General features: G+C 40.1%; 1 protein-coding gene across 2 annotated transcripts in view; it reads right to left on the bottom strand.

Annotated features, from left to right (window-relative positions):
- Window positions 1-15783, bottom strand: part of CWC25 (CWC25 spliceosome associated protein homolog) — a 564446-nt gene that overhangs the window by 326852 nt on the left and 221811 nt on the right. For both annotated transcript variants that reach the window (XM_044055290.1, XM_044055291.1), the window contains one exon: window positions 2912-2981. In XM_044055290.1, coding sequence (XP_043911225.1) covers window positions 2912-2981 — 70 coding nt within the window. The remainder of the gene's footprint in view (window positions 1-2911; window positions 2982-15783) is intronic.

The following is a 15783-nucleotide window of genomic DNA, read 5'->3' as shown; positions in this document are numbered from 1 at the left end:
ATGACGAAATGTGGGCAATGCAGGCAATTTAAGTTTATTTTAGAAGGGACTGAGGATTGGGAACACTACTGTACTTGTCAGAGTATGGGGGTGGTCTATCTTGCCAAGTGTCAGGACTGCGAAAGGTTCTACACTGGCAAGACAAAAACTAAATTAAGGAAGACAATCTACCAGCATCAATATGATATATCAAAAGGTGATGAGAAGTACGCTTTAGCAATACATATTAAAGAATTTTCTACATATAGGATTGACAAGGTAGACCTAGGACAAAGGGGTGGGCCATTGGATCTATGGCTAGAATATAAGGAATTAAAGTGGCAATTAATGTGTAATACCACTGCCCCCAGGACTAAATGAAACTATGCCTATTAGTTGTGCCTTAAAATTAAAAGTAGAACTAGCCCTATAAATGTAGGCAACAATGTATGGTAACCACAAACTCGAGCCCGGCAGTTTAAATTCACTTATAAAACAATAAAGAAAACCGCCAACTCCAGGAAACACCCTCCGATACTTTATTGTTAAACACAAACAGATTGAACAGATTGAGCGCTTTCTTCCCTTCCAAAGGGATTTCATCAGAATCTGTCATATTAAGAATTACCCCCCTTAAATACCTTTTCTTTAAAATGATGTCATTCATTAAAAGCAATGCAACTCATTTAAAGTGCTACAAACCTAAAATCTATTGAGTGTTCTTAAAATAATTGTGAAAAATTTATAAATACCCATTCTATTATTAAAAGACAAATAAACATATAAAATTAAAATATATTGTCCACAATAATAACTGATGTTCCTTCTGAGTAGCAGGTTGTGTTAAAAATCATTTCATGTATTCTACTTTTTTATTTAATATAGGCCTTATAGAAATTATTTCATTTAAGCCTGGTGGGATGCTAGCTTGCAATTTAATTAACCACCTGGTCTCCCTCTCTTCTATAAGATTTCTATAGTTGCCACCTCTCAGATTTTTCTTAATATGACAGATTCTGATGAAATCCCTTTGGAAGGGAAGAAAGTGTTCAATCTGTTTGTGTTTAACAATAAAGTATCGGCGGGTGTTTCCTGGAGTTGGCGGTTTTCTTTATTGTTTAACAATGTATGGTAAAAAGGTTTTGATTATCCCTATAGATACACTGACATTAATGATGCTTAATATAAATATTTTATATATGTGTGGTATATGTATTTATATCTGTCGTTATAAAAAACAATGTTAAAGTTTCATTTTTTATTTTTTATGTATTTTCTATTCCTTCATGAGTTTTCTAATACTGTAAATGAAGAATTTTTTAACAGTGACTGGAGAAAGAACATTTGTTGGGTTAGGGTTGTTTATATTTAGTACATGGGTTTCTTTAAGAAATAATTTGTCAATTAGCAAAAACGTGATTGTTTGGTTTTATTTAAGACTTGTAATTTGCGCTTTTTACTGTTCTGATGAAGTCAGTATAGTACTGATGAAAGTGCTAAACCAGAATAAAGTGGCTACTAGATGTGGTTGCCATTTGTTTTTTTTATTTTTGTTCTTAAGGTTCTGAAATAGACATCTTGGACTATGCAGATAAAGATGTACACTAACAAACTGACTACCTCACTGAGCATGTGAGTTAAAAGTATTCATAGGTTCATAGGTGTGTACTAGGCTAATGGCATTGGAGTCTTTACAAGCCTAGCCCATAGGATTACCCTGGCATTGTGCCACCCGACCTTAGTTCCCAGTGCCTCTGTCGAGTAAAGTCACTGGAGTGATCCCTGGGGTGAATTTTCTAGTTCTCATCCACTCATCAACATTTCTCGTGAAGAGGGCGAGTAAGGTGCTCTGGTTAAAATACTTGAAGCTTTAGCTTATGACTGGTACAGGGAGACTAAAGCAGAAATCCATTCAACTGATGTAAAAAATAACAACACACTCTAACATAGTTCTGAAGAGTTTAAATCACCCAAAAAATGGATGTCCAGTGGGTAGCTACAAATACGATGCATTATCCTCAAGAGAAACCTTTTAAACAAAAAGTAGAGGCTCTTAATATGTATGCTTCCAAAAATAAAACTGAGGCAGTGATGGATTTCATGGAGCATTTAACTAGTTAAAGGTCTCCTAAAAACCCTAAGAATCTGAGCAGTGCCATGTAAATTAAGAAATATGTGAAAACAAGAGAACACACTCTGAGGATTCAAGATGGATGGCTCAGAGAGACACAAGAAGAATTACTTTACAGAAAGGTTGGCGGATGGCTTGAACAGGCTCAATAAAGTAACAGTTCAGTTGGACATCACAAAATCCAAGAACACAAGGAAGAAATACAAAGCTACTTTTATAAATGCAGAATTGATAAAAAAAAAAAATGTTAAGTTACAAACTTATTTATAAGAAAGGGAAAGGCCCAAACTACGTGAATCAACTAGTACTTACATCCCAACAATAAATGTTTCCAAGTACACTACACTATAGTTAAACTCCTAAAGCAGTGAGCAACAACAAAATTCCTAAATGACTCCTTTTAGAATTTACTACCCCTCAGAATGCTGTTGAGTGCAAACTAAAGTCCACATCATCTCAAATGTCACAAATATGACCTCAAACCATTCCAGAAGATGACTACCCTAAATCACATTTAAGACATTTCTCTAAGATGATGCAGGTGATTCATAGGGCTGTAAACACAAGTCCCAATATAGCAAAAGGAATTAAAAAAAAAAAAAGTTACTTCCTCCAATCCACAGAAGCCCACATGCACTGGGCAATGTTAGGAAATGACCACTATTTGTCTGTTCCAAAAATGAGGAGGAAAGGAGGAACACAGGAATTAAATCATAAATTTCAGACTCTGAATCAAACTGTTCAGTGCATTTCATATAAGACAATACCAACAGAGTTTCTTAAAGACGATTTTGTGAGTACCTGTAATCCATACCCAGCGTGCCTTTGGATGACTGATGTGGCAGGAGGACTTTCCCTTTTCTTGTGGGACCTAGACATGGGACAAAACACAAGGAATGCATCAGCCCAGCTGTACTAGACTATAGTATACTGTAGATTGTAACACGTGTATCAGTTTCCCATATTTCAAAGGTCATCACAATGTCATGTCACCAGCAAACACACGAACACTGAAGGGTTCACCTGTAACATAAGGAAGGCCAGCACTTCCATGACCTTTAACTTCTAAATGTCAATGATGCGCTCACAAATATCTAGTACTCAAGCCGTATCTGTATAAATGAGATGTGCGCTTGCATTTTCTCTAGGTATAGATTAAGTGCTTCAGCATGGGAATATGTCCTCAGAAAGGCGCAAGGAAAACAATAAACAGCACTACTGAGTTTAATACCTACAAGTGCCTACAAAACGCATCATTTAAGCATCACCTGCACAAAGTAACACAGCATGGCTAGGTACTGCAACAACCAAGGAGCTGATCATGGCAGACAATTACATTAAATTTCAACAGCCATTCCTTTAACGGGGAAAGAACAAGTCCAAAGCTTTCCATTAACAACAAATTTAATAAAGCGCTTTTTCCAAAGCACTGTAAAGATAAATAAAATGATCATAAAAGTAATGTAACTCAAAAAGAGAAAGTAAGTCAATCAAGACAGAACTAAAGCAGCCTCATTATACCACTGGGCTGCACAGCATTTACATAATTTATTTATTTATTTACTAACATTTGTTAACCGGGTTTGTCCAACTGGGCTTGTGGCCCATTTTCAGGGGAGACCCGAGGAGAAAAGCTCCAGTAATACATTTTAAAACAAGTACAATTTTAAACAATATTGATATAATAGCAGTTATAGCAAAATGATTCACATATGTTGGGTTACATGCATAAAGTTAAAGTTGCATTAAAAAGAAGCTAGGTAACAATTTTACATTGATATAGTTCAATAGGTCAGCAATAAACATTTTTTGTTTGTATAAAATTGTGCAAATGCATAGTAGACACATTGGAGAGAGAGGTGTAATGAGGTACTAAGTATGGTCCTTTTGAGGGTACATAAAGGGAAGGAAGACTAGGTAGGGTCATGGCAAAGGCAGGTTCTGAAATTGAGAAAATAAGCTTTTAGTTCATTTTTAAAGTGTGAGGTGTGGGAGATTGAACGCAAGTCAAGGGGAAGTTTGTTCCAAGCATGGGCAAGTGTTTGTAGAGTAGTTTATCTACAGACCTTTTTGGGTGGTAGATATCAAGTAATTGTTGGTTAGAAGTACGGAGGGTCCGGGATGGGATGTAGTTGGAGACTAAGGAAGACATAGATGGACAGAAGGAGGATTTATAAAGAATAGAGTGTAGCATATGAAATTGATAAGATAGCAGGAACTGGGGAAGTTCAAGCCATTGAAGAGAGTTTAAAGAAATGCAGTGGTGTGAGTTGTATGGGGAGTTAGTAATGAATCTGGCTATTTTATGGCAAGTCTGTTGCAGTTTGTCTAGAGTGGAGGCCTGGATATTGGTAAGAACAGGGGCAGCATACAAGAGGGAGGGGAGGAGGAGTGCCTGGCCCAGGGTAAGTCTAGATTCAGGGGTTAGGAATTTTTTGTTCCGATATAGCAGATCTAGTTTCTGTTTTTTTTTTTTTATATACATTGGAGTATGTGTAGGCGGAACTTGAGTTCGTCATCGATAATGACCCCTAGGAGTTTTGTGTGGGTGTCAGGTTGGATGTTTGTATTGTTAGAAGATGTAATAAAAAAGGAGGTTTTGTGATGAGAAAGAGAACGGGGAAGGAAAAATAGGAGTTTGGTCTTTTTGGGATTTAGGATCAATAGGTTGTGAGAGAGCCATTGTTCAGTGGATAGTAGGGCCTGTTGGGTCAGGGAGTGTAGTTCAGGAATGCTATTTGAGATGGATATAAGTGTGGAGTCATCGGCATACTGAATAAGAGAGGATTATTTGCATGAGGTGTAAAGATCATTGGTGAAGATGTTAAACAAAAGGGGTCCCAAGATGGAGCCTTGGGGAACACCAGTGGAGATGGGAAGGAAAGATGAGGAGGATGAGAGTCATTTGACAGATTGTTCCCTGCCAGATAGGTAACTATTAAACTAGGCAAGTGTGGAGGGGGATAGGTGGAGATTTGCGAATTTGGATAGTAGCAGAGGATGAGAGACAGTATTGAAGGCTTTGGAGAGATCTAGGAAGAGACGGGAAATGAGTTTATTGTTGTCTAGGGCCTCTGCAATGATACGAGTGAAGGAGAGGAGGGCAGTCGTGGTGCTGTGGTGAGGACGTAATCCATGTTGGGTAGGGGTAAGTAAGTGGTGTGCGAGGAGGTGATTGAGAAGCTGTGAGTGAATACATTTTTCTAATATCTTGAAGAGGGGGGACAGAATGGCAATGGGTCGGTAGTTTGAGGGGTCAGTGGAGTTTCCACCTTTATGAAGAGGGATAGTGAAGAAAGATTTCCAAAGGGTGGGGACAGTTGATTCCAGAATAGATCGATTAATTAGTATAGATACAGGATAGGCAATTGAGTCAGCAGCAAGTTTGAGGAATGTAGGAGATAGATTGTCAGTGGAAGGAGAGCAAGGTTTTAGCTTGAGTAGTAGAGATTTGATGTAAGTAATGGGAACTGGCTCAAAAGAAAACAAAGTTGTATTAGTGGGACTTGGAGAGGTGGGTGTCGAAGTAGAGTTTGGCTTAGAGGTTACCAGATTTTGGATGGAAGAGATAAAGTGTTGATTCAGGAGGGTAGCTGTTTCCTGTGAGGAAGAGTTAGGGTATGGGGAGGGATTAGATGGCTTTCCAGGATAGAGGATGTTGTTGAGAGTTGAACAAAAGTTTTGAGGATTGGATTTGTTGTTAAGCTGAGCAGAGCTATAGTATAACTTTTTGTCATTAGTTGCATGTTTTTTTTGCAAGGTTCCTCAGTTGTCTGTATTTTTGAAGAAAAGGTGGTTGTTTAGTTTTAGTCCAGGTTTTCCAAGCATGATCTCTCTGTTTTATAAGGGACCTAGTCTCTTTGGAGAGCCTGGGAGCATGGTTTGATTTTACTCTGATCTTCCTAGAGGGAGCTAAGGAGTTTAGAGGATTCATGAAGATGCTATTGAAAGTGCTTACAGCATCATTTAGGGGGAGGTGTTTTAGGATGGACCAATCTATGTTGTGGAGAATGGAGTTAAATTGGGAAGAATTGAAAGTTGATGGTTTTCGACAGTCTTTGATAAGGTGGGGTTTAGGAATATGGGAGTAGTGTCTTAAGAAGGTGGTAGGGAGATGATCACTGAGGGAGTCAGGTAAGGTGGTGGGATTGTGGTATTGGTGGGGGGAATTGGTAAGGATCCAGTCTTTGATGGAGCTGGAAGTGGAATTTTTATGGAAGCGAGTGGGAGACATTATAAGTTGGTGGAAGCCGTGTAGGTGGATACTGAGTTGGGGGGAGTCAGTTGTGAGTTTGGACCAATCAATGTTGACATCACCAAGGATAACTGTCTCATATGGTATGTTGTGGGAGAACGAGGATAGGATGTTTTCAAGAATGGGCAGATTGTTACCAGGAGGAAGGTAGATAGAGGCAATTGCAAGTTTTTTGTGGGGATTCAGATGGCAGTTAAGGATGATGATTTCAGCTGGGAGGAAGCCAGGAATTGGGGAAGGGTATGGTGAGATGTTAAGAATGTTTGAGTAGAGGATGGCCACGCCACCACCTTTTTTTACAGGTCTATCAGATCGGAAGATATTATAACCTGGTGGGAGTATTTCACTATTTGAGATTTGTGGCTTGAGCCAGGTTTCAGATAGGGAGAGAATGTGAAGGGTATTGAGAGCTATCCATGAGTGCAGCTCAGTGACTTTATTTGCTAGACTCTGAATATTCAATGAGTAAATAGTTACGTATTTGGATGGAGATGACTGTTGTGACAGAGGTTGGTGACTATTAGAGGAGTAAGATGGGGGCAGTGTAGAGGTAGTTTTGGGGAGAGAAGAGGGGCCAGGGTTGGGATGGATATCTCCAGAACAAAGTAGGTTTTTAGTGAGGAGAGAATGTGTAGTAGATGCTAGATGGAGTTTGTATAGTTTTGACTTAGCTTTGTGGGAAGGCTTAAAAACCTGTATTATGGATAATTTATATAGACTTGAGGTAGAGGTAGTAAAGAGATTAGCGGAGATAGTACAAGATGAAGTAGTTGGATATATGTTGTATGAGTCAGATGTTGGTGAACATAGGAGTGGGTCAGAGAGATTGGAGTGGTAAGAAGTGGAGATAGAGAGAATAAGGAGTAGTGTAGAATATATTAGAAAATAATACATGTTGGAATAAAATATGGTCAGATAGAGTAGGTATACAGACAGTGGTATAGAGGAAGTGATGTTGACAAGATTGACAGATTAGTAAGGTGGTTGTGGCAATAGGCATGAAGTGGAATTGTAGTGGCTAGTGGGACAGGAAAGATAGGGATAGTTGGGTATAAAGGTAATTGTAACGGGGTGGGTGGGAATGGGGGTAGGGTAGGGGAGCTATGTGAGCCCGAGCGTAGCAAGGGCGAATGGAGCGGGGCTAGCACCCTGGTCAAGATGAAGTCACAGAAACAATCAGAAAAAGATAGTGAAACTCTAGCTTGAGAGACAAGGATATAAAGTTTCTAAAAGGTATAGTCATCAGAAATAAAATAAAAAGAAATAAACTTATTAAAGGACACTGGCCTCAAGCTACACAAGTAGATTTACTTGAAGCAAACCCAGTGCTGTATGGTTAAAATAAGCTACAATAGAGAGGGGCTTTGGAGAGGGGGGAGAGAGGTATTACTAGCAGCTAAAAGCAGGGCAAAACAAAAAAAAAACAATATGTAAGAGTCTGAAGACAGTAAAATAGGGCAGGTGCAATAGGAAAGGCAATTATGAGTGAGGCTAGAAATGAATTTAGGGAAGGGTAAAGTGCAGAACAGGAGAATACACACAAACAGTATGAGGATAGTGGGTAACCAAAGAGAAAGGATAGGAGCTGCTGGTGTCTGCCTTTGTTGTTGTGCTTATAAAGTCTAGCATTATTTAAAAGATTAGCTTATGAAGTAGTTATTTACTGGGACACATACTTCAGTGGTATTATTTTAAGCTTAAAATGGTGGCTTCCAGACAGATAGATAGAGCTGCAGGGTATCTGTTAAGGTCCTCAAACCTGTGTTGCCTGTACTGTGGCCAAGAGAAAACCGCAGGGAAAAATCCACTAAGGTTCAGTGGTATTATTTTAAGCTTAAAATGGTGGCTTCCGGACAGATAGAGTTGCAGGGTATCTAACATAAGTTAAGGAACAGTTAAATGCAATACAGTTGAAGGCTCTGCTAAAAAGAAATGTTTTAAGATCACTTTAAAAGCAGCATGGCTGCATGCTTTTCAGATCATAGGGTTAACGATAACAGCTCCTTTCTGTCATTCTCAGACTGTACAGCAGCAAGGCCTACCTAAAAGCTAACCTAGCTGACATGACAAACACAATGTGAGGTAAAGTGACGCACATAAAGAGCACTAAAGATACACACCTTTTGAAAATGGATCGTTTTACTCTCAAGCCCAATATGTTAAGATAGATAATCTCCTCATAACATTAACACAACAGTAATTTTGAAACCACGTTTTAGAATATTTAAAGAGGTACTGGTGTGAGGAGAAGCTCCCTTACAAACTGTATAATACAAGTTTAACTCCTTAACTACTGACCATTTCTTAATTACTGACTGACTGACAGCTTTTATTGCTGCCTGCATATAAAAGCTTGCTTCCCAGAGTGGTTCAATATTTTCACTAAATTTTCCAGGGAATGTTACTAGCATAAATTACCTCCAAGAATATTCAAGACTGGGTTTCTAGCTTCAAAGACAAAAATAACAGTTGTATTTTGAATTTTAATGGGAACAGTTTTGCATGTTATTTGTATGCCTCAATACATGAAAATAAAGTGATTGGCATTTTACAGAAATGCATAACTGTTTAGATCTGAAACGGCATCAACATTATATATTTTGGTTTCTGACTGCTTCTTTTATGCTGAAAAGAACTGAGACACGAGTTTACAAATGTACAATTAGTAAAACCTCTTTACTGACCAACTTAGTCTTATTAAGTTGAAAAGACCCCTAAATAGTACCACTTTTATTGTGCTTTAACTTAATAGCTTTCAGGGAATGTATACCAAAACACACACTTGCCTGTTAGAACAAGTAAATTATGAGTACTTTTGCTATAATGTAATAACACCCATTTAATCAGGAAGTCCCACTGGGCACAGTCTCTCTTTTCAGGGTAACCTAGCAGCAGTAGCCGGTTACGTGACTTTCTCAAGGTCACAATGAAAGTAAATGAGAGATGAGGGAATCAAACCCTGTACCATAGGAACTACAGCTCAAAGCCTTAACCCTCTGTACCAACTGCCACACAACATATAACATGATAGAAAATATTAACTTTTTTATGAGATAGTAGCATTTTAATATAAATTTTTGGGTCTCATTTTATTACAACACAATAATAATATGATTCAGATATATTCAGTGCTTATTAGCCTGAAGAATGATGCTCAATGTACATGTCTGTAGTGAAACAAACAGCAAAAACAGAGCAGCCAAATGGCAATATAAGACTACCAATGGTATCTAAAAGCAAAGGGCCCTATGTCTGTAACAATAAGAGAGACTGCAGCAAAAGAAGAAATTTTGGTCAGGTGATACAACTTGTATCTCCATAATGCACAGTAATCTAAACAGGGAAGGTGGCATAAGTCCAGTGTCAAAACAAAATCTGTATTCAGAAGAAATGCAAAGGATTTTTAACTGTGAGGTAAAGACAACTCAGTAAAATGTATTCTAGACTATTACTGTGCTTTGCACACTTAAAAAAAAAAAAGTTTAACAAAAGCACCCACAATGGAAATGGAGCATAATATAAAATATCAGATTACGACAGTGAGTACCTCTAAATCAACAGCATGCATGTAAAAGGTGCGACATCACACCTTCCCTTTCACATTTCATTACTACAGTACACTCTGCTACAAAAGATATCTAAGATTGTCATGCACCCTTTGCCGTTTTAATGCAGCACTGCATTCAATTTGTCTACTTAGTTGTTCTGTTACCATACGTTATCTACAGCATATACTATTCTTTTTTTTTTGGGGGGGGGGGGTAAAACAAATGGGAATTTTAATTCTTATATAATTACAATGTAGTAAAGATGTATTCTTGGCCATTATTGTACTCCACAAACTGAGCAGTAGTTTACTATAACAACTACAATGGAAGCAGGGTATAATGCAAAATATCACACTGTTGCAGTGAATACTTCTGAAACTATAGATATGCTGCCTATACATAACAGGAAATCTCTCACTCCCCCTTGCACATTTCATTATGAATCACTGAGGCAGTAACCACAGCATACACAAAGCACCTATGATTACGATTAGACCTTCAGGGGGGTTTCAGGGAAGTACTACACTGAATTTGACTACACTAATGTAGTTGCTGCAGTCCACACAATGTTATATACAGCGTGTGATACATGAAAAAAAATTGTACTGGTAAAATACATAAAACGTTTAATTCCAATGTAATAAGAACTCCATAAAGAAGTACACTAGGCTATTACTATACTGAAGCTTAAAACATCATCCACAGTGGAAATGGAGTGTAATGCAAAATATCAGACTGTGCCGAGGAACACTTCTGAAGCAATCAATATGCTGCCTAAGTTAGTATCTCAGAATCACTTACGGATTTTACGATGAAAACTACACTGTAACCCTAGAATATGCTATATAACAGAGAAATAAATACTATTTTTTACTTCTGATGTGATGACAACTCAGTAAAGCAGCATTCAAACAAAAATGACTCAGTGTACTAAAGCTGCAGACGTTCATTCCAACTCCCATGATGAAAACAGAGTACAATGCAAAATATTAGACTGTGGAAATGAATACTTTGAAACAATGGATGTGCTTGCCTACATACAGAATGCCACATCTCAGGCCCCCTTTCAGATTTTATTATGAAAACTTCAGGTCACAACCACAGCATATTCAGCAATAAAAAGCACGTAAGATCTGCTAATTCAGATAAAAAAAGAGCAGCCAAGACTGCTAGTCTACTCCTATAGGTTTCACTGCAGCACTATGCAGTACTTTATCATGTTACTTTAGCTGACATGTGGCAAATGAAAATAAACACTTCTGGGAAAACATACACATTTTTTTACAACTTTTTGTGGGGTTTTGCATCCACTATCTGACAATCATTAGAACACCCAAGTCTACTATGCTCAAATGTTCCCCACCACCAGGGAGAGGGTCAGCTAGGAGGGACCATCATTTAGGCAGCCATCAGGACAACTTTGAGACTTCTTCTAAATGTCCTACCACCCCCGCAATGCTCAATTTACAACAGAATGAGGTATGCCATGGACTGACCACAATGGCTGCCCCTATATTGTGCAAGAGGTGTTACAAGAAAGCAGCCCTGCTTTCCTGTCCTCAAACATGGGTGGGGGTTTTCTCAGTCTTCATCAGGGATATAACAGTGCTCTGTGTGCTAACCAAGTGCCTATTCCTATCCCTCATCCTCAGACAGGAGGGCAAGCCACACCCTTTCTTTCCTCCCTCTCCACCTGGCTCCTCTGGCACCAGGGCCAATAACTGAACTCCAGTTTCCTGGGTCACAGCCAGAAAGTACAGTTTTGTACCTACCATAAATGTAGATGTCCGATAGGAATGCATCTGCAGTCCTTACAAATGGGTTGTCCTGTCGTAAGGCAGCCCTTCGGTCGGCCGGATTCCAAAGTCTGGGTCTGGCCTCGGCTGGTGTCGCACTTCACCCGACGTCATAGCTGCAGTTATTTGGGTATAAAGGCATCAGCCGACGCCATTTTCCTCAGTGTTTCTTGTCCCAGATGCCAGGTGCCCTCTAGGAAGGCTAAATTTGGATAAATGCAAATGATTCCAAATAGTAGAAAGCAAACAAAAAATAGGCATGTATGTACATATATACAAACAAATACACCATAATAGATTCCCCCAGCTAGCTACAAGATGGGCAAATACCCTAGGAGTACCACAGAGGGGAAGGAGGGTGGGTAATCCTGACTGCAGATGCATTTCTATCGGACATCTACATTTATGGTAGGTACAAAACTGTACTATGTCCTTCAAGGATGCATTTGCAGTCCTTACAAATGGGTAGAATACCATAGCCAAACTGGGGGAGGAGGAGAAATAAAATTATGGTGTAGTTAAGATCCCTTGCAAAACAGCAGTGGCAAAACCTGCTCGGGATCTGGAGTATAAAGGTAAATTATAATGCTTGGCAAATGTATGCACGGAGCTCCAAGTAGCAGCCTCTAAAATGTCTTTGGTAGTCACTCCTCGTAGAAAAGCTGTGGTAGTGGCTGTAGCCCTTGTAGAGTGAGGCCTGATGTTTTCTGAAGTTTTCTTTCCATGGTAGGAGTAACAAAATCTAATGCAATTTCCTATCCACTTAGAGATTGTCTGTTTTGAAATTGCTTTTCCTTCCATTCCTGTTGCATATGCTACCAGAAGCTGGTCAGTTTTCCTATTGCCCTTGGTCCTGTCCAGGTAGTAGCGTAATTGTCTATGCACATCCAAGGTATGCAACAGCCTTTCTCCCCTGTTCTGAGGGTTGGGGAAGAATGTAGGTAGGTGGATAGCCTGATTCAAAGATACTCTGGAGACCACCTTAGGCATAAAAGTAGGATTGGTTCTCATGGATACTCTATCTTGGTGGAAGATCAGGAAGGGCTGTACTGCCATTAGTGCCTGTAGCTCCGATACCCTTCTTGCTGAAGTGATTGCCAACAGGAAAGCAGTTTTCCATGATAAGTATTGTAATTCTGCTGTTGCTGCTGGTACGAAAGGAGGAAGTGTCAATTTTTCTAGCACAAAGTTCAAGTCCCATGCTGGCAATGGTGGCTTCCTAGGCGGTTTTACATTTTTAATTCCTCTCAGAAACTGCCTGAGCAGAGGATGTGAGAAGACTGGTGGATCCAGGTCGTATTCTGCTGAAATAGCTGATGCATGAATCTTGATGGAAGAATAGGACAGGCCTTTGTGGAAGAGCTCTGCCAAGTATTCCAGGATGTTGGCTATGTTTACCAGTGACACATTTTCTCCTTTTGCAGTACTCCAAGGTCTGCGAGCCTCCAAGATAATGTCTTTTACCCTTTGGGATAAATTTGGGTTATTTGTTCTTATGCAATGTTCCAGGCAGTTAGCTGCAGTGTTTTCAGGTTTGGATGCAGGGTGTTGTAGTTGTTCTGTGTTAACAGCAAGGGAACAAGGGGTAGATGCCATATTTGTTCCCGAGACATGCTCCTCAGTAATGGGTACCAATGTTGTCTTGGCCAGTCTGGAGCTATCAGGATGATCCTTGGACGGTCCTCCTTGATCTTCAATAGCACCTTGTGCATCAAAGGAAGTGGTGGGAATGCATATGCTGTCAGGTTTTTCCAACTGAAAGATAGGGAGTCCACCTTCCAAGCAAGTGGGTGGTACGTCCTTGTGCAGAATTTCTTTAGTTGGTGATTGCGTGGGGATGCAAATAAGTCTATTTGAGGGAGTCCCCATTTTCTTGTAATGGTTTTGAAGATGCTCGGATGCAGCATCCATTCGTGGGCATCCGTGGTAGTCCTGCTTAGTATGTCTGCTAGAATGTTTTCTTTTGCTGGTACAAAATTGCTTGTAACTGAACGTTGTAACTCAGGGCCACATTCCAGAGATCCATTGCCATCCGGCATAGAGGGTACGAATGTGTGCCTCCCTGTTTGTTGATGTACCACATAACTGTGGTGTTGTCTGTCCTTATCAACAGTTGACCTTGTCGAAGAAATGGTCTGAATGTCTGAATTGCCAGTTTTACTGCTAGCATTTCCTTTTGATTTATGTGTAGGTGCAGCTGGTCTTGAGTCCATAAGCCTTGTATGCACTTGTCCAGCATGTGGGCCCCCCAACCGAGGTCTGAGGCGTCCGTGGTAATGGTTTGGCTTGGTTGAGTGTTGTGGAAGGGCAATCCTTTGTTTGATTGACAGGCCTGAGCCCACCATTGGAATTCTTGCTTCAGGCATGGAATTATTGGAATTTGGGTTTCTAGGCTGTGCTTATGCTGAGACCATAAATTCCTTAGGTACCACTGTAACTTTCTCATATGCAGTCTGGCATGTGGAACCAATATTATGCAGGATGCCATGAAACCCAAGGCTTGCAGGACTTTTCTTGCTGTTAGATGGTTCTGCTTTGTTAATGCCAAGAAGTATAGAGGAGTTGCTCCTGTTTTTCTACTGTTAGGAATGCCATTTGCTTGATGTGTCCAGCTCTGCACCCAAGAAGGTTATCCTTTGGGATGGTATCAGCCTTGACTTGTTTATATTGACTGTGTATCCCAGGGCTTGTAGTAGGTAAATGACCCTTTTCAAGTCTTCTGCTAACTTGATTTTGTTGTCCGCTTGTATCAAGCAGTCGTCCAGGTAAGGGTAGATTTGGATTCCCTGGAGCCTGCAATGAGCAATTACTGATGCCAGGCATTTCGTGAACACTCTGGGCAGTAGATAAGCCAAAGGGCAATGCTGAGAATTGATAATGCTCTGATCCTGCAAGAAATCTGAGGTATCTTCTGCAATTTGGTCGTATGGGGACGTGCAGGTATGCCTCCTTGAGATCTAGAGTTACCAGCCAAGACTCCTTGCCCAGCATGGGAAGAAGCTGCTGTAGGGTCAGCATTTTGAATTTTGGAACAATGAGGAATGTGTTTAAAGCGGACAGGTCAAGAATAGGTCTCCATTTGCTTTCTTTTCTTGGTACCAGGAAGAGTCTGGAGTAAAATCCCTGTCCTTGCTCCATAGATGGTACCTTTTCCACAGCTCTCATTTTTAATAATTGAGATATTTGTTTTAGAGCTTCTGCCTTTTGATTTGGAGGTAGGTTTGGCATTCCTCTCTTCCCTGGTAGAGTATGGAAGTGAAACCTGTAACCTTGGTCTATTGTCTGCAAAATCCACTTGTCTCTTGTGATGTAATGCCAGTTTACAGAAAATAAAGCTAGCTTCCCGCCCAAGGGTGCTTTTAGTTGTTCCCTGGTAGGCGGTGCTAGAACCAAGTCACTGTGATTGTACTGTAGTAATGGTGGTGGCTGTGTCCGTGGCTGCACCACATTGGTTGTTACCCTGCCACTGGCGTCCCCTGTAGGCACCTCTGGATTGACTTCGGCCTCTTGAACGCCTATTCCTGCCTCTCTGGGCTCTGGAGGAGTCTGGAAAGGACCAATTCTTGGAGGGCCAATTCCTGCTAAACCTTGGAGGTTGGACCTGTAAGAAATCTTTCACTGTTTGGACAGATTTTGCCTTCTCTTCCATCTTCTTCAGCACCTGTTGTGCAGGAGAGCCAAACAAATTGATCTTGTCCATGGGAGCATCTAGTAATTTGGATTTCACATGGTCTGGTAAGGCCTGCTCTTTTAACCATGCATGCCTTCTGATAACTGTGCCAGTCATGGCTGATCTGAAGGAAGCTTCCAGTGCATCATAGCCGCATTTTAATGAATGGTTACTGACCTGCTGAATGTTATGTACCATTTCCTGAACAGATTTTTTGTCTAATGGTTCATCTGAGGACAACTTTTTGGTTAACTGGTCTAGCATAAATTCTTGATACTGGATCATGTGGAATTGACAGTTCAATGCTCTAGCTGAAAGAGTTGCAGAAGTGTAAACATTTTTACCCCATCTCTCTAAGGACCTGGATTCCCTTTCAGAGGGGAGAGGGTTTTTGGCAGAGGTAG

This window comes from Protopterus annectens, chromosome 13.part0, assembly GCF_019279795.1.
Source record: "Protopterus annectens isolate FY-2018-M chromosome 13.part0, PAN1.0, whole genome shotgun sequence".
Classification (NCBI taxonomy): domain Eukaryota; kingdom Metazoa; phylum Chordata; order Ceratodontiformes; family Protopteridae; genus Protopterus; species Protopterus annectens.
This window is presented reverse-complemented; position numbering and strand designations above follow the sequence as displayed.